Genomic DNA, 19,068 nt, shown 5'->3' on the forward strand with positions numbered 1-19,068 from the left:
TATTACAGGCCTACATAGGCCAAATCTTGCTCACCACCTGTTTTTGTAAATAAAGCTTTACTGGAACACAGCCGTGATCTTCATTTATGTATTGCCTGTGGCTGCTTTCGTGCTACCACATATGGCTTGCAAAGCCTAAAATACTAATTATATGGCCCTTCAGAGAAACAGTTTGCCAACCTTTGCACTAATTCATAACCAAGCACTAACCAGCTGTTTTTAAAACTTGCCTGATGATAAGAATCACTGAGGAGTGCTTGTTAAAGCACAGATGCCTAGGCTCATACCAGATTTTAAAAGTTAGAATCTCTGGAAGAGTGGGGCCCAGAAATCAACATTGTTGAAGATATCCCAATCCATTAAGCATACATTAATTGAGCACCTTAAGGCTGGAATGTTTGAGCTCTTCACTGACCCTATTTTTTTCTCCAAGCAGCTGGGAATCTCATTTTGCAGCAGGCACCCTTTCTGGCTAAAATGAATTTTGGCCTGAAACATGGGACTAGAATTGCTAAGTACCTCTGGGGCCACTGCAAGCCCCTTGAAGCAACTGTGAAACCAGCAGCTTGGTGGAATAAGGAACAGAAGAGAGTCTGCCTTTCCCTCAGTGCAGAATTCAGCAGCTGGTTATGTTTTGACAATTTTTAAAATTTGGTGTCTGTATTAGTACAGATGTCAGGGTTGTGATCACTCAGATCTTGACCAAAGTCAGGTATAGGGCCAAATATTTTAGAGCAAGATAGGGCCCCGCTTTGGTAACTGAAAAAAATGAAACTCAGGTTCTTGAAGCTTTGACTGATTCGCCCTTCTGGCTCACTGCCTTTGACACCTGAGCCTACTTATAATCAATTACTATAGCAACCACTGTGGGAGCCTAGGACAATGGAGGGTCATCCTGGCTTCACCAGATCACTACTAAGGGAACCAGGGGGCCTTCCTTCCCACACTCAAGACTGCCTGGACATGAACATATCCTCTGCCTGACTTCCAAAGCCCGTCACAAACTACACCTGACTCTCTAACCACCTCTCCAAGATCACCTTTTGCTGCACTTGGTGGTTCTAGCCACAGCTTCCTGCACACACTGGGCTTGCTATCAGTCTTGGACCCACCTCACGCTGTTTCCTCCCTGTCCCCATCCTTCAGGGTCTACAGTGTCCTTTTGACCAGCTAAATGCCATCACTTTACAGTTCAGTTCAAACTCTACCTTTATCCTGAATTCTTCCCCAACTCCTCAATTCCCCTTCTTGGATTTCCTATAGTACTCCTGTTAATCCACACTGCCATCACTCATATCCCCAACCAGGCTGTATAAGCAGAGATGCCATTTTATGTTAATATGTCTCCCCCTAGCACCAAGCACATAGTAGATATGGCATAAAATCTATTAGTTGATTGCTAAAATTAATAATGAATTAGTTCATTAATTCAGCATATATGGTTGGAGTATCTACCATCTGACAAACACTATATGTCAGGAAGCTCTGTAGAAAACCAGTTTTTCTGAGGTGGTTCCCATTATTTTGGCTTTCTTTTTCTAGGCAGGTGGCTCCAAGCAGAGGGGATTCCAGTTCTTTAAGTATAGGCTGTTTTCAGAACCAGAAAACTAGGGTTTCATTTGAAACAGATTGTCTGTGCTTGCTTTATCAGGGTCATTCTTGGTCATAATCCAGTACTTTATCTGTTTAAAAATATTTACTGATTACCTACTGTGTGCCAAGGTCTAAGGGTTTCAAGATTAATAAATATCCAGTCAGTCATGAGGACTAGTTGGTAATTCAAAGATTAAGAAACACCCTTAAATACACAGAAGCTTATTAAGTGGTTATCTATGCAGTATGGTTTGAGGGGACCTGGGAAAGAACTCCTGTGACCCCTCTCCCCAGTTGTCTGCCATGCTATGAGTCACTCTTACAAGGAAAATGTCATCTGAGAGAGACTCCATATCAGAATCATTTGCTGAGCCTTTTCAAACCAATACCAGGGTCTCATCTCCAGAGCCTCTAATTCAATGAGTCAGGGCAAGAGCCCAAGTATCAATATTTTTATGTTTTCTTTTTTTTTCTGTCTCTGCTGCTCGAATGAATCAGAACTGAGTATTAATAGTTTTCAGAGCTTCTCAGATGGTTCTAATGGATAAACAGGGTCAAGAACCATTACCAGGCCAGGTGTGGTGGCTCACGCCTGTAATCCCAGTACTATGGGAGGCCAAGGCGGGAGGATTACTTGAGGTCAGGAGTTCGAGACCAGCCTGGCCAACCTGGCAAAATATTGTCTCTACTAAAAATGCAAAAATTAGCCAGTGTAGTGGCACATGCCTGTAATGCCAGCTACTCCAGTGGCTGAGGCAGGAGAATCACTTGAACCCAGGAGATAGAGGTTGCAGTGAGCTGAGATGGCACCACTGCACTCCAGACTGGGCGATAGAGTGAGACTCTATAAAAAAAAAAAAATACCAGCCACAGTATGTAGGAGTAGGTATTAGGCCATTATCTGCCACAGAATGTAGGAGCTATTAATAGAAAGAGACTTGCAGATTGTCTGGTCCAGTGCCTTTTTTTTTTTTTTTTTAAATACAGATTCCTAGGCCACATCCTGGACCTATTAGGAGGTTGTCTTCTGGAAGTAGTGGTAATCAAACTTTAACATGACAAGAGTTTTATAATAGGTAGCAGTCTCCTCGCACCCATGAGATGCCAAGTGCCTGCTATGAACACAGTATTATTTTCTGTGATGTAGGGGGTATAACATTAAACACATATTGGGAGTCTTCAAGAAGCTTTCAGTATAGCTAAAGAGAGAATATCTGTCAGTGGAGACTTGTTAAGGTAGTTATGTTCTATAACATTTCCATGAACACTGAATTAGTGAATACTGAACTGTTGCTCCAATATTTCACATAAATTATGGTGTTAAATTTTAAAAACAACTCATCCTAGTAGCTTCTATGTTCTTTATTTTACAAAGAGAAAATGAAGCTCAAAAGTGTTAAGTGACTTGCCTGAGGCCACTCCACTCACAGGTGCCAGAGTCAAGACTGAAATGCTGTCCAACTGGCCCCAGAACTGCAGTTTGTTTCTTGCACTACACTGCACTGCCCCCTATCGTCTCCATCCTCTGATTACCTCTGTATGAGAACTGACACAAGAAGGCAGAGCATCACCTTGTCAGACCTCGGCTGGGAACGTGTGCATTGGGTAAATCAAAATTTTCACACTCTGCACATGTCTGCAAATGACCAGGAAAGTGCCATGAGTGTTGATTTTGGGGGTTATAAATAAATTTTTGGGAGTAGGCAAGTTGGCAAATAGGGAATCTGCAAATAATGAGGATCGACTGCACATGTATGTAAGCCTGACATTCAATTGGGATGCACTAGGATGGTCATACTAGTTGTAAAATACGGAGAGATTCTTTCACACTGATTGGTAAGTAGGCACTGCCCTAAGCTTCCTGGATGCCACCTGACCTCTCCCCCTGGACCTCCTTACAAACGTAGATCAACTACAGGGTTAACATCTGGCATAATTAAGAGGACTTCAAGACTCTGCTCCAGTGCTATTACTGACTCATATTTTGACTGGATTGACTCCTACTGTACAGGTCATTAAATGTTTTGACAATTAGCCCTGTGTGTGTGTACTCATCCACTTCTATGCTCCCAGGGTTTAGAGAGCACAAGGCTGACAACTAGAATGTAAGCTCTGTGAGGGCAGGGACCATGTTTGTCTGGTGCACTGCTATATTCCCAGCCTAGAAGAATGTCCAGAATAGTAGGTGTTTAATAAATGCTTGATGAGTGAATGAACAGGTTAGGGAAACGCTCACTGAGGTTAGTCAGGCAAAGCTGTTTGGAGAACACGAGTATCGAACAAGGTCTTAAAAGAAACAGACATATATTAGAAGAGATGTGGAATAGTACAAGGACAAAAGTCCACAGGGCAGTAAGACCTAAGAAGGAAATGTACCTAAGAAGGAGAAGGAAATCAGCCTGGCCTCAGCAAAGGGGCCATGGGTTGGGACCTGCAGAGTGAGCAGAACAGGGGGTAAGAAAATGTTGGAGGCACTGGGATGGGAAAGTTGAGATAGAGATTGGGGTGAGTGTTATGCCCTTTATTCTGCACCTAAGTTTGGACACTTGAGTTTTGTTTAGGTTGCTTTGATGGTTGGAAACTGGATTTCCTTCATTCCTTCAATCAATATTTATTAGCACCTACTCTGTGCCAGGTGCTGGGGATACAGCAGTAACAAAACACAGTCTCTACCCTCATGGAGCTGACATTCTAATGAGGGACAGAGATGATAAACATGTAAATATAATATCTCACGGGAATGTAAAATGGCACAGCCACTTTGAAAAACAGTCTGGTAGTTTTATAATAGACTATATATACACTTACTATTTGACCCAGCAATCGTACTCTTGGACATTTATCTCACAGAAATGAAAACTTATGCCCACAAAAATCCTGTACATAAATATTATAGCAGCTTTATTTGTAGTAGCCCCAAGCTGGAAACAACCCAGATGCCCTTCAATGGGTACATGATTAAACAAACTGGTACATCCACACCATGGAATACCCTGGGGGTACTACTCAGCAATAAAACGGAACAAAATATTGATACATGCAACAAGGTGGATGAATCTCGAGGACATTTTGCTAAGTGAAGAAAGCCAATCCCCAAAGGTTACATATTATATAATTATATTTGTATATTATTTTTGTTTGTTTTTTAGAGAAGTGGTCTCGCTCTATTGCCCAGGCTGGAGTACAGTGGTGCTATCATAGCTCAAAGCAGTCTCTAACACCTGGGCTCAAGCAATCCTCCTGCCTCAGTCTCTCAAGTAGCTGGGACTACAGGTGTGCACTACCACATCTGGCTAAATTAAAAAGAAAATTTTTAGAGACAAGGTCTCATTCTATGTTGTTCAGGCTGATCTCAAATTCCTTAGTTCAAGTGATCCTCCCACCTCAGCCTCCTAAGTAGCTGGAATTCCAGACAGGAGCCACAATGCTTTGCTTCCATTTATATAATATTTTTGAAATGATAAAATTAGGGAAATGTAAAGTCGTTGACAGGGATTGGGTGTAGGGGGTGAAGTGAGTATGATTATAAAAGGACAACATGAGGAATCCTTTTGGTGACAGACTTGTCCAGTTACTTTTTTAAGTTTTAAATTTTTGTGAGTACATAGTAGGTATATATATTTCTAGGGTACATAAGATACTTTGTCACAGGCATGCAACGTATAATAACAATATTATGGTAAGTGGGGTATCTTGACTGTGTTGGTGGATACATAAACCCACATGTGATAAATTCATATTGAACCATATACATATGTTGTATCATTGTTGATTTCCTGGTTTTGCTATTGCACATAGTTTTTTTTGTTTGTTTGTTTTTTGTTTTTAAGATGGAGTCTCGCTCTGTCATCCAGGCTGGAGTGCAGTGGTGCAATCTCAGCTCACTGCAACCTCTGCCTCCCGGGTTCAAACGATTCTCATGCCTCAGCCTCCTGAGTAGCTGAGACTACAGGTGCGCTCCACCACGCCAGGCTAATTTTTTTGTGTTTTGTGTAGGGATGGGATTTCACCATGTTGGCCAGGCTAGTCTCGAACTCCTGGCCTCAAGTGATCAACCTGCCTCGGCCTCCCAAAGTGCTGGGATTACAGGTGTGAACCGCTGCACCCAGCCTATTGCACATAGTTATGTAAGATATAACCACTGGGAGAAACAGGGTAAAACAGGGTAACAGGTACATGGTATACCTCTACTATCATTGCAACTTCTTGTGATCTATAATTATTTCAAAAGAAAAGTTAAAAAATATAATATTTCAGCTCTGAAGAAAAAGTAAGCAGTATCAGAAGATAGTGACAGGTAGATGCTATTTTAGAAAGGATACTCGGAGAAGGCTTCTGCAAGAAGGTGAAATTTGAGAAGACCTGACTAACAAAGTAAACCCAATCTTATACTCTGATCAGAGTAGTAAATTCTAACCACACATCAAGCACGTTTTAGTGGGAGAACTGGTGGTCATTTTCAAGACAGGAGATTGGGAGGTTGGGACTGACTGCCTACTGCCCACGAGGCAACTGCACACGTGCAGCAAAGTGGTGGGGAGGGGACTATTGGTAACAACAATGGAGTGATGGGGCTTGCCTGCCCAGAGACAAGAGAACTGGAACTAAGAAAGGCCTATCTGCCTGGGAGCATTGTGTGTACATATGTGAGAGAGCACATGAGTGTGTGTATATGTGAGTAGTGTATGTATGTATATGTATGGGTATGAGCGGGTGAGTGTATGTGTGTGAGTGTACGTGTGAGGACACATGTGAGTCTATTAGGTATGAGGTTGTGAATGAATGTGTGAGTGTATTGTGTGTATCTGTCAGTGTGTATATGTGTGTGAGTGTATGAGTGTGTTAGTGAAGTTCACACTGATGCAGAAGAGGTCTGGGAGCTGGGGGCCATGGGGAAAGGCAGTTAGTTTGAACCAAGATTGATTTCAATCCTGCTCTTGCCTGGTGAGCCCATGCTGTGCACCTGTGTTCCATCCCTCGCTGTGTCATCTCTCTATGGAAAATCTTGCCCTATCCCTCAAGGTCCAGCTCAGGTGCAGCCTCTTCCTTGAAGCCTTCCCTAATTTCACGTCCCCCACCCCCAACAGATGTGATCTCTCCTGTGGCTATACATTGAGGGTACAGCATCCATGCTGGGGTGCAGAGGACTGTTGGGGACATGAATAAGGGGACAGGTGGGCTGGAGGTAGAGTGAGGGCTCTGAATTTTGCACATGGAAGTTGTGTACCTGGGTTTGTGCATTTAAGCTAAGATTGCTATAAGGATATAACCAATAATGGACACTGAACTTTCTAAATCCAACGCTTGAGGAGAGGGGACTAGAAATTTTTACTTTTAATAAGTAGTCCTGGCAACTATTATGATCAGGTATGTTTAGGCAACATTGTTCTACTTTAAATCTCTCAATGTACAGATGATGAAACAGGTCCAGAATGGGGAACTGACTCATCCAAGGTCACAAAGCCAGTTAAGTGATTGTACTAGGACAAAGATGAATCTGTTTGTCCAAGTGTATCCCCCAGCAACTTTATATTAAATTATATCACATATGGTGCTGTGTCTCATACATTGTAGGTAACTTATATGAATAAGATTGGCACCTATCATCATCCAGGACTTTATGAGAGTTCACACTGGACAGATACATTTTAATGAAGTACAGCCAAAAAGAAGTGGAAACTGTATTCGGAATTGAAGCAGTGGGCAGCTTAAGTGGGTAAAGCAGAAGGCACAGGACAGAATACAGCACAGCCCTTCAAAATCCTCAGCTTTGGACATGAGCAGAGACATGCTATTCAGAAGGTATTTAAGTTCACTCCTAAATCCTTGGCTCATATGTTGGTTGTAGTCTCTGAACCCCCAACCCCATCAGTGTTGCTTTCCAATATGGAAATGTCACCTCTTCTCAGTCAGGAGGAAGGGCAGATGGCAAAGAGGCTCACTCACCTGATGAGTGTGCAGAACTGTAAGAACGATGAATTCCTTAGCGCTCCTACAGAGAAAAGAGGAACAGGAGAGTAGTGTATCATGTAGTAGGTATTCATCTAGTATAAGAAGCAACACCAGAATTTTCCCCTGGCTGCATTCAGGTATATGGATTAGGATAGAGGGCAATCTGAGTGTCTGCATGGACACTTTGCCTCCAGTCATTTGTGGAGGCCAACACAAACCATCCATATTAAGTCACACAGGCGTCCGAAGATGGTATAACCATTACCTCTGGGGTTGTCATTTTTTAGGTCTTCTTTTCATATTCCTTCTCACATACTCTCTGTAGAAATCTCCAAACCTTAGTAGCAATTTTATGTGTAGACTAGAAAATTCTCAAGGAAAACTGAAAGTCTGCATTACGGAATTCAAAGTCAGAGAGTCCTGGGAACCATGTACAATGATTATTGGTAATTTGGTATTTAAGTGAGAGGAGACATTCAAAGTAAAAACCCAAAGGAGGTCATTTGGTCACCATGACTCATACTCAGCAGATTTGTTTTAATTGAGGGACCAAAAAAGAGAGCCAGGGAGCAACAGATGGAAACCCAAACTCTCCAGATAGCAAATATTCAAAAGAATGAAGAATATGAAACTCTTCCGGCAAGAATTATGCCAATGATCAAACAGGCTGTGAGGTATGAAAATTCTCTCCCAGGAATACATAATCTTTTAAAAGAACTAAAAGAAATGGAAATAGTTTGCCTTGAAGGAGCTTCCCCTCTCCTTGTTGGCCCTTTTCAAATGTTTACGTGAACAAAGTCATTTAAGAAGCAGAGTCAAGCTGCCCTTGATTCTGGATATTTGAGAAATGCCAAGGCCTGCAGCTCTAGAACTCTGAACATCTACCACATTTGGTGAGGCAAACTACAGGGATTAATCAGCCCCAGGGTTTGGGAAGTTCCCAGAAGTAAAGAGTTGTGTTCCAGGAAAAATACTAAAGAAAATACTTTACCTTGAACAGGGGAGGGGCATAACATAAGTTGGATTATGTGACTCGTCTCCTCCAGCCCCTTGCCATGTCTCCCCATTTCATTTAGAACAAAGCCACAGTCCCTATGGTGGCTTCAAAGGTTCTCCATTATCTGGACTTATTTTCTACAACTCTCCTCTTTCCTTACCAACTCCAGTCCTACTGGCTTCTCCCCTGTTCCACAATCGTGCCAAACACACTCTTGGCCTTAGGGCCTCTGCACTGGCTGTTCTCTCTCCAACACCTTCTCCTCCCTCAAGTCTTTCTTCAAATGTCACCTTCTCAATGAGGTCAACATTGGCCCTACTGTTTAGTTACATTTTGCACCCCTGTGCCCAGCACTCCTGATCCTCTTTACCTAGATCTACTTTCTATTCTTAATAATGTTTATCAGCTTCTAATATGTTGTAGAACTACTTATAATCTTTTCTGCTTATGATGTGTCTCCTTTCACTAAAATGTAAACTCCAGTGAGCCAGGGATCTTTGTCTGTCTTATTCATTGCTGTATCTTCAGTGTGTGGAACAGCGCCCGGTGCATCAAGGACAATAATAAATACTGGTTGGTTGATTGATTGAATGAATGAATAACCCACTGGCTCCCAAAGTTATTAAGAGTGTGCTCTGCTTTAACGCTGAAAGAGCTCTGGAACCCCTCACGAAATCAGCCTAACTTGTTTTGGAGTGCAAAGATATCTACTGAAAGCAAAGCAGTGACTTCTGAGGGACCAGGCTGAAAAAACTCCAACATGCCCTAATAGGATAGAAAGAACTCACCTCATACTGGTGTGGTAGCAGAGGGTGGAGAGTGGAGGGTGGGGAAATGCAATATACAACTGAACTTGGAGAAGAGTCAAAGAAAAGGTCATTAGGGATCAGACACATTTCATGGTATTGAGCTGGAGGGAGCATGCCAAGGAAGCCAAGAAGTGCTCTGGACTTCAGGAGGGAACATTCCAAAGCCCTTCAGAGCTAGTTAGAGGGTGCTGTTCCATACACAGATTGCTATGTCTGCCTTTGAAGGCAAGGGAAGAGCTCTGGGACCAGGTGGGCTTTTAGGAGCCTGGAAAGATGAGTGGGATGAAAACACTCTGAACCAGGAGGAGTTGAAGGAGATGGAGGCAGAGATGAAGTCAGACTATGCAAGGGGGAGAGAGAGAGGAGGAGAGAGAGAGAAAGAGAGAGGGAGAGAGAAAAGGAGAGACAGAGAAAGAGCGAGCATGTACATGGTTCCATTTGGAGTGAGATAGCCAAGCTCCCCCAAAATGAGGTTAGTCCGTGCAATTTGGAGCCTTTACCTCTTATTCTCTAATTCTTTTTCAACAAATGTATGCCAGGGTGTGTGCATGTGGTGTGGATGTGGAGTAGGAGAGTGTGTATGGTGTGTGTGTGTGTGTGTGTGTGTGTGTGTGTGTGTGTGTAATATGTGTAGGAGTAAGGGATAGGTAAAGACAATGTGATTACTCTCCATTTATAAACAGTGGTGATCCCACAACGTTCCTTTTGTCATCAGCTTCCATCTGGGGAGGGCATTTAGGGGCCACAAACACTATGGACAGTATCCACATTGGGAGGTTCTCTTCCTCAACCCACTGGCCACGAATTCTGATTTTTTTTCTGGAGTGGGGGAGTTGGTCAATGTCTTGCTTGCACTGTGTGTATATCTAGGATGTTCTTTTAATGGCTTGATTCTCATCTGTCACTTGGTCTGTCCCACTGGACAAAAAAAAAAGGGGGCTGGGGTGAAGAGATTCGTCGGGTGGAGGGAGGTAGGGGTGAGACTCCAGCAGGGAGTTCTTTGCATCTGTTCACATCATTGGAGATGCTAAGCCAGTGTGTATGAAGGCTCCTGCTGACCCTGAATAGCTGGTCCCTGAAGTTCTGGGTTAGCCAGGAGCCCTGTATAGGGTTTCTCTGCCTGGAAGGATTCTGCTCTCAGAGTGAGGGGGGATAGTGGTAGCCCCATGTCACCAGTGAGTCAGGGGTGGGGATACTGATCAGCTCCTGCCAAGAGGCCCCTGTTACCTGATAAGTTCTATGAGCCTCTCCCTCGGGGCTTCACTCACGTCTTCCTCATTAATAGCCACAATCTGGTCACCAGCCAGGAGCTTGTTCTCAGAGGGGCCTCCTGCAAAGGAGAGGAGAGAGATGTGAGGGCTTAGGGTTACTGCTGGTAAAGTCCAGGTCTGGGCAAGTCCCCTGTGCCTGTAGGAGCTGAAACGGGTGCTGAGGCCTGGAGATGGTGCAGGCTGAGCTGTGGTGATGTAGGGGTTGCTATTCGAGCTCTCTGCTGCTGTTGCTGCTGCTGCTGCTGCTGCTGCTGCTGCTGCTGCTGCCTATAAGCAGATAGAGGGCAGAGGAATGAAGACAGAGAATGGAGTCGGCCCCCTTTAGTTCCATGCCAAGAAAGACATGCTCTGGACTTCAGGAGCAAGCATTCCAAAGCCCTCCAGAGCTAGTGAGAGGGTGCTATTCCAAACACAGAATGCTAAGTCTGCTTTTGAAGGCAAGGGAGGTGCTCTAGAACCAGGTGGGCTTTTCGGAGCCCCGGAAAGACAAGTGGGATGAAAACACTTTAGCTGGGCATGGTTTAGTAGCAAAAGGTCCCAGACTTAGATGAGGTCAATAAACATTTTACTGGCTTGCTTCTTAACGAGGAACACAGACTTCCATTTCATAGGCGGGACTTGCTTAGGTACAAGGAATGACTTCCAGACTACTGGAGGTGGTCAGGCGACAGGAGGAGGAAGGATCTTCTTACTTGAATATTATTCATACTTACTGGTCTGTAAGGACTTAAGCATTCACTTATCTGAAGATAGAGGAAAAATACCTAAAGGGTTATTTTTTTTTCAACACTGAGAAATGCCACTGTCCAATAAATGAGGGGAACAAAGTACATACCCTTGTGCAGTTGGATATTTGTTTCCTCTCCCTCCCATTTCTTTTCTTTCTTTATTTTTTATTTTATTTTTATTTTTTTTGAGGTGGAGTCTTATTCTGTTGCCCAGGCTGGAGTACAGTGGCATGATCTTGGCTCACTGCAACCTGCACCTCCCAGGTTCAACAGATTCTCCCACCTCAGCCTCCTGAGTAGCTGGGATGACAGGTACACTCCACCACGCCCAGCTAATGTTTGTATTTTTAGTAGAGATGGAACATCTCCATGTTGCCCAGAGTGGTCTTGAACTCCTGACCTGAGGTAATCCACCTACCTCAGCCTCCGAAAGGGCTGGGATTACAGATGTGAGCTACTGTGCCTGGCTCTCCTTCGCATTTCTACTGCAAGGTTAAGAAAGCAGACCTATCTGAGGGCTGTACCTTCTTGGTTGGGGCAAAGGGTGAGGGTAGACGGGTACCACAAGGCTACGCTGCCTCTGATGTTTAGCAAAGATCTTCTTGGAGAAAAGCTTCTCAGAGACTTGGGGAGAATGAGAAGTCAGATCCAGCCTGACTCAAATTTGAAAGAAATGTTCAGTGACATGACCCACTATCAAACCAGCCTTGACTCTTGTTTGAGTCCACCTTGAAGGGCCAGATCCCAACTTCTCCCTCTCTCTCCAAAGAAGAGGGCTGCCCAAATTCCAAAAACACGAACATATACAACAAATACATCACTTGAGCACAGCTCAATGGCTCTGGAGTGTAGAGCCTATGTGCTGAGGATGGCTGTGCCAGCACAGGCAGCAGGATTCATTGCTCGAGCAGCAATTGCCCTAAACACACTAAGCCAAGTCTCCTGACAGTGCACTGGCTTCAGGAGCAGAGTGTGGTGGTGAAGAGAACACTCTTTACAGCCAGACAGACCTGGACTCTGATTCCAAATCTGCAGTTCACTGGTTGTGTGACCTTGGGCAAGACATTTAATCTCTCTGAGTCTCTCTTACCTCATCTATAAAATGGGAAAATAACAGTACATATGCATCACAGAAATGTTGGGAGGATGAATGAGATGATAAATATACAGCACTTAAAACAGCTGATTGATGTTGCTAAGAATTGGATAAATGGTAGTTATTATACCATCCAAGGGACAATTCCTTTAACTCATTTCATTCCTTCTATCTACTTCTGCCAAAAATGCCAGTCTCTTAGGTGGAGGCCACTCTATCTATCTTCTTCTTCCTTTCCCTCCCCTCCCTTTCTTCCATCTAACAGAAGAGGTCCTCGAGGAACTCAACCTCCTTTATGGGCCTTGGCCCTTTGATGGCACTGGTAACATCAGTCTGCTACTGCTTTCACAAATGGTTTGTTGGCTTGATCAACCATAATTGCTCTTCTGTAGAATACTTTTTTTTTTGTCTTTATTATGGCCTCAAATGAAGAACCAAACAAGTCCTGTGCATTCAGGAGCCACCTGGACCAGAAGCAGCACTATGGATCAGTCTTTTATGGGGCTTTTATAGGGCTATGCATGCCAGCCCCATGGCTTTTTGTGGTTCGTGCCTGGGGCTTTTCTTCTCTTCACCCCTCCAACTCCTTCTTCATTGTTATACCTTTGGCAGCTGAACCCCTCTAGGCCTGGGGGCTTCCTTCAGCTGTGCAAATTCTGTCTCATTTGAAGTTAAAGTAGGGGCTCCTGGTGGTCTATTACTGAGTGTTAGCTGGTCCCTCTTTCCCAGGATAAATTTGATTTCTGATCAGAGATTCAAAACCTTTTTGCCAAACTGCATGACTGACTCCAGAGCCTTAGGTCAGCCACGGACTCCTGTACTAAATTGTTGTTGTTGTCGCGCGCGCGCGTGTGTGTGTGTGTGTGTGTGTGTGTGTATGTGTGTTTTCCCCCCTCTGTGCCCTCTAGTTGAAGAGAGAGCTTACAAAAATCTTTTTCTTTTCCTTGGAGGATTGCAAAATTCGTCAAATTTCTGCAAGACCAGTTTGTACTCTGGCTGCTCCTCTTGACTGAGCGAGAAACTGTTGTAAACATCTAAAGCCTCAGGCCCAGCAAGTCAGAAATAAAGCTCCATTCCGTCTGTCTTTTTTGTCAATGCCTAGCACATTCAAAACAAAACAGTACTTCAGTCTTTTCCCATTTCATTCATGATAGCAGGGCTTCATAGCTTAGGGGGGGGCTTTGCTTGTTCCATCCCACATGGCCCCTTACAGGACCTACTTCCCCTGCATGGCATCAAACAGGCCCAGGTGCAAACCCTGGCTCTGCTGCTTACAGCTGAGTGACACTGGACAAGTCATTTCTCTTTCATTATGCCTCAGTTTCCTCATTTACAAAATGGGAATGATATTACTTATTTACCTTGCAGGGGTGGCTGTGAGAATTAAACAAGATGATGTAAAGCACACAGTAGATGCTTAATCAATGGTAGATGTTTGTTACTGCCACTCAAGCATTCAGAGATTTCATTATCCTCTGCTCTCCTATCCCACCTGTGGTCTGTATCTTCATTCTGGTCTTCAATGGCTGACCTATTTCATGAGTATGTACATGTCTCCACAACCTGATGGTTAGGTTCTTGAGAACAAGGAACTGTGTCTTGTACTTCCCTACAACATTGCTGGGCTTAGAGTAGGCAATCTATAAATACTTGTTGAATTAAATAGAATAGGCACATCTTTTTTTGCAAGACATTATGGCTCTTTTATGAATGTTCTATGCAAAGGGAATCTTTATTAAGACCCAGATGCTGTTAAACAATCAACCGCAGCCTTTTTCTAGGGCCCCAAACAACCTCAATGGTTGTGTCTATCAGTCTTAAAAGGCCAGCTCCCTCACACAGTTATTGGTTGGCAAGTCTTCAACCATTCTTCATGAATTCTTCAGCAACACAGTTAGAATGCTTGGAAGCTCTGCTTTTTGGGAAGACATGTGGGTGTTGGGAGACAGGAGTCAGGGCTAGGGGGACACTCTGAGGGACACCTACCTGGCCTCACAGATCGAACCACCACAGGCCTCTCACTGCCAGCCACGAAGCCAAAGCCATATATAGGGTCTCGATGAACGGTCACTTGTCGCAGTATCTCTGCTGGCAGCTGCTCACATTCCATATCATTTGCGCTCTCTTCCTGCATCACATGACTGGGGAAAAGGGAAGATGGGAGCAAAACAAGATGCACAGGGAACTAAGCCTCAGAACCAGCAGGGAGAGAGGCCGGTTAGGGTTCTGGCTCTGGCACCCAGAAGTTTACAGCTTAGCTTCCTACATCCTCTGGAGCCAACAGAAATGATGACTGCCTCATATTTCAGATTGGAGAAAGAGAAACCTAGAAAGTAGAAGCTACTGTCTTCAGGGCTAGAGCCAATAGAAGAAACTGATGTCGTGAGCCTGAAATTAGAGTCAGACCCTTCCTCTCAGATATTGGAACTCCAGAAGGAACCCAATACAAATATTCTGCAGAAGTTAACTGTCATCTTCCACTGACTTAGCTATTAACTCCTTAAAGGAGACTAAAACCTTGCAGGAAGAGACCACAAGACAAGTAAGTGGCAGAAGAAATGTAAAGTTGTTCCAGAAGATGGAGCATCTTCATGAAGCCCTGATGCAATTTAAAAAAATTTTTTTTAATTTTTTTTTTTTTTTTGAGACAAAGTCTCACTCTGTCACCCAGGTTGGAGTGCAGTGACACAATCTTGGCTCACCACAACCTCTGCCTCCCATGTTCAAGAGTTTCTCCTGCCTCAGCCTCCCAAGTAGCTGGGACTACAGGCATGTGCCACCAAGCCTGGCTAATTTTTGTATTTTTAGTAGCGGTGGGGTTTTGCCGTATTGGCCAGGTTGGTCTCAAACTCCTGGCCTCAAGTGATCCTTTCACCTCAGCCTCCCAAAGTGCTGGGATTACAGGCGTGAGCCACCACGCCCGGCTCATCTTGATGCAATTTTAAACTTGAATATATCTTATGTTGTATACAAAAATAAATGATTTAGGTAGCATATATAAATAAATGTGCTAATGTCTGGGACCACAATTGTCCATAATGCCAACTTCTTTCAGTTCCACAGGAACTCTGGAAAAGAGTTCCTGTGGGCCAGGAGGGGAGCTGCATCCTGGGGCTGCCAGCAGGCCCGAAAGCCCAGAGAAGCTGGGAGAAGAGAAATCACTGTCCTAACACTGGGGAGAGATTACACATTGTTCTCCCGATGCCCACAACTTAAGTGACTAAAGCTTAGGAATTCCACAAGAGCTTCATAAATGTTCTCCATCAAGGGCCAGGGGAGGCATACTGCAGGCAAGAAGGGGTCTGAGTGTAGTATTCAAATGAAAAGCACTGAAGAGTGAGGGTGTAGAGACACTGAGGTCTGTGATGACACTGGTGCCAAGGCCAGGGAAGGAGGTAAAAGGAGGAATGGATGGTCAAGGAGAATGGTAGGGCAGGTGGAGATGGAGGAGAGAGGGCCAGGGCCAAGTGACCCAGAGCCTTGGCTCGCTCATCTGGCACCACTACAGCCCCAGACTTTTAGGCCTTCTAGATAGATGGGTTTAAGTTTTCTAGCCTCAGTATGCGTATTTGCTAAAATTACGGTTCCAGGCAGAGCCCTTTGGAACAAGATACAGAGGGCCAGTAGCTAATTAATGAAACTAGTATAGGTTTGTAAAAGAAGTAGGAGGTTTTGACACTCTGAGAGCAACGCAATTCTTTTTTTTTTTTTTTTTTTTTTTGAGATGGAGTCTTCCTCTGTTGCCCCAGCTGGAGTGCAGTGGCACGATCTCGGCTCACTGCAACCTCCACCTCCCAGGTTCAAGCGATTCTCCTGCCTCAGCCTCCAGGAGAGTAGCTGGGATTACAGGCACGTGCCACCACAGCTAGCTAATTTTTGTATTTTTAGTAGTGACATGGTTTCACCATGTTGGCCAGGCTGGTCTTAAACTCCTGACCTCCGGCGGTCCACCCGCCTTGGCCTCCCAAAGTGCTGGGATTACAGGCGTGAGCCACTGCACCCAGCCGAGAGAAATGCAATTCTTTATTAGCTAAGAATATCAAATTCATCAGTAGCAAATGGTTTGAAGCATTTAGGTTATTTATCAGGACACAGTTTCAGTAATTAGAGAGAAGCTTTAGGACTATTTATAGGGGAAGGAGAAAAGATTTAGAATAATTGTATCAAAGAGAAATTCATAGTCCAGCAAAGAACTCTGAAGTTGTCTCTGTCATATGAGATCTCTCTGGCTACACCTCACGCTGGCTTGGAGTCTATCTGTCACCCCTTCAGGAGGTGGAAGGGGATGCTAGGATGAGGTCAAGTCCCTGGAAGGCAAATTCAGAAACTTGCTCCTTCCCTCTCACACCGCTAAGATAAATGGTCACTTTTCAATAGAAAGTCACTCCAAAGCTGGAACGTGGCTGATTAGTGTCCTGGACAGGCACCCTCATGGGACAGGGACCCTCTGAGGGTGGCCACAGGCTGGCACCTCTTTCATTTTGGCTCCTGGTGGCAGGCAGGAGCTCGTCCTTGAAGGCAGCCAGAGAACATCTTCCTGCAGCTGCCATCTTGCCTCACCCCTAGGGCTATTTGGGAAATGAGCCCTTTGCTTCCTGCCACCCGAACTTGTTGGCACTAAAAGGACTTCTTGGGATGGCACCAGCTCATTTCCGACATGGGCATCAGCCAGGGAAGGCTGTGCAGACTGTGGCGTGGGGAGCAGGAACTCCCGCAAGGAAGACAGACACAGGTGTGCTGTGGAAGCGCTTGGGATACTGTCCTATGCTCAGCGCTCCCCCTTGATCCCTGCCACTGCAGCCTCCCCTTTGCCCCTTTTTCCTTTTTTGAAGCAGAGGACACTTCAATTTCCATTGGACCTTGAGGTACTACCACTTCTGAAGAAAGTGGGCACTCCTGGAGCCAGAGGAATCAATAAGCAAACAGCCTTTTGTGACACAAGTGCTTTGCTTTACTCTTTTGACACATATTAATTAATCAACAAGTATTTATCGAGTGCCTAATCAGACAGTCCAGCACTCTGGGGTACACAGGAGAAGTGATAGGTCTCTGCCCTCAAAAAGCTTTCAGTCTAGCTGCGGGAGAAAAGACAAGTGTGTGTACTGAACAAGAGAATTACAGTGCTAACTGAAACTGGTAGATGAGATCTATAACTAAGTTCCAACTTAGGTGTTCAGAGGAGGGGGTAGAGAAGCTGGAGAAGACTCCATGGAGGAAGTGGGGATTGTACTCGCTGGCCAAGAAAGGGCAGAGTTGGGGAGACAGGCAAGAACCAAACTGTGTGCATAGGTGCATTCCATCTTCCTGCAGGTGGCCCAGCTATGTGGCTCATAGCCGCAGGCGTGTATCCAGGTGTGGCTGGAGCACATTCATCCCTGGGTTGTCCCTAACTGAGCCAGACTAACCACCCTTAACTGCCTTCAATTCTGCAAGCAGCCCTTTTCTCACACCACTCCCAGGTATCTTGAGACAGGAGAGAAACACCTCCATTAACAGACCAGAAGGCCATTTTACAATTCAAATGGAAGTTGTTCCTTCCCTCCTGGGGTTTGCCTTTTTCAGTGTCTGCAGCTCAGTCCCTCTGAAATTTGCTAAGTGCCTGGAGACTTGGGAGTGACACTGAAGGCAAGCAGTGATGGATGACAGGAGCTCAGCTGTCCATGGGTCACATGACTATCCTCCTGGGGGAAACAGGCAATTTGACTTTGAAAGATGTTTGGCTTCTGGTCCCTTCAAATAGGGCATCCCTGAACAAAATTGTGAAGCATCCAATGCTTATCTCCCCCCACCCCCCACCCCACGAGGTTTGTTTCTGAGGCCTGCTATTTGCTTCTGTTGTTTGCCCCAAAGTATGCAATGCCTTCCTTCTCTCCCCTTCTTACCAAAGTCCCCAAAGGTATTCCCTCACCTTGTGCCAGGCTTGCCCTCTCTATTTAGTGACCTGGGTAAAGGCCTAGCCTTTCTCTTCTGCCTAATGATAACAACATTTTATATTCGTGCAGTTCTTTTCATTTTTACCCTCATTACTTAATTTGAGAAAAGATGCTTTCACATCCATTATCACCTCTGTCCTGCCAGACAGGCTAGGTGACTGTTCCTCCTCCATCCCAGCCTTCTAGGTAGGAGATGAAGAGGCACAGACCTACAGTGGCTAAGCACATTGGTGGCCCAGCTGGGGCCACATCTTTATGCTAGGACCCACAATCGCAGCACCCCCTTCCTGCTCCCTCCCACTCAGGGTCCTGGACCCTCTGGCTATCCAGAGTCTCCATTGCAAGCTGCCCCAACCCTACAGTCAGCAGCACTCTACGTCCTAGCCCAGCCTGTATGCTCAGCCCACAACATAATTAACCTGTTTCTGAGCCTGTTCACTCTGCGTTGTTGGGAGAATGAAATGAGATCATGACTACAGAAGCACTTAGGAAGGTTAAGCATATCACACAAATGTAGAGGTGGCGATGTTATTGGTAGCATTATTCGGGGTGGCTGGAGGAGCAGAGAAAGGGAGCCAAATATAAACTTCACCCACTTCACACAGCCGAAGCCCTTCCCCCAACTCCTTGCCTCTAAGAGATAGCCCCGCAACACGCTCTGTCCGCTCATTCTCCCGGCAGCTCTTTCC

At 45.0% G+C, this 19,068-nt stretch overlaps 1 protein-coding gene across 1 annotated transcript in view; it reads right to left on the minus strand.

Moving 5' to 3' along the window:
• The window catches only part of FRMPD3 (FERM and PDZ domain containing 3), an 82,056-nt gene extending 63,338 nt beyond the window's left edge, over nt 1–18,718 (minus strand). Inside the window, exons 1-5 of the mRNA XM_011970442.1 lie at nt 18,685–18,718; nt 15,519–15,572; nt 14,433–14,591; nt 10,579–10,681; nt 7,540–7,585 (exon numbers count right to left, since the gene is read on the minus strand). Coding sequence (XP_011825832.1) covers nt 7,540–7,585; nt 10,579–10,681; nt 14,433–14,591; nt 15,519–15,572; nt 18,685–18,718 — 396 coding nt within the window. The remainder of the gene's footprint in view (nt 1–7,539; nt 7,586–10,578; nt 10,682–14,432; nt 14,592–15,518; nt 15,573–18,684) is intronic.
• Between the last annotated feature and the right edge of the window lie 350 nt (nt 18,719–19,068).

Source organism: Mandrillus leucophaeus, unplaced genomic scaffold (assembly GCF_000951045.1).
Source record: "Mandrillus leucophaeus isolate KB7577 unplaced genomic scaffold, Mleu.le_1.0 Scaffold949, whole genome shotgun sequence".
NCBI classification, from domain to species: domain Eukaryota; kingdom Metazoa; phylum Chordata; class Mammalia; order Primates; family Cercopithecidae; genus Mandrillus; species Mandrillus leucophaeus.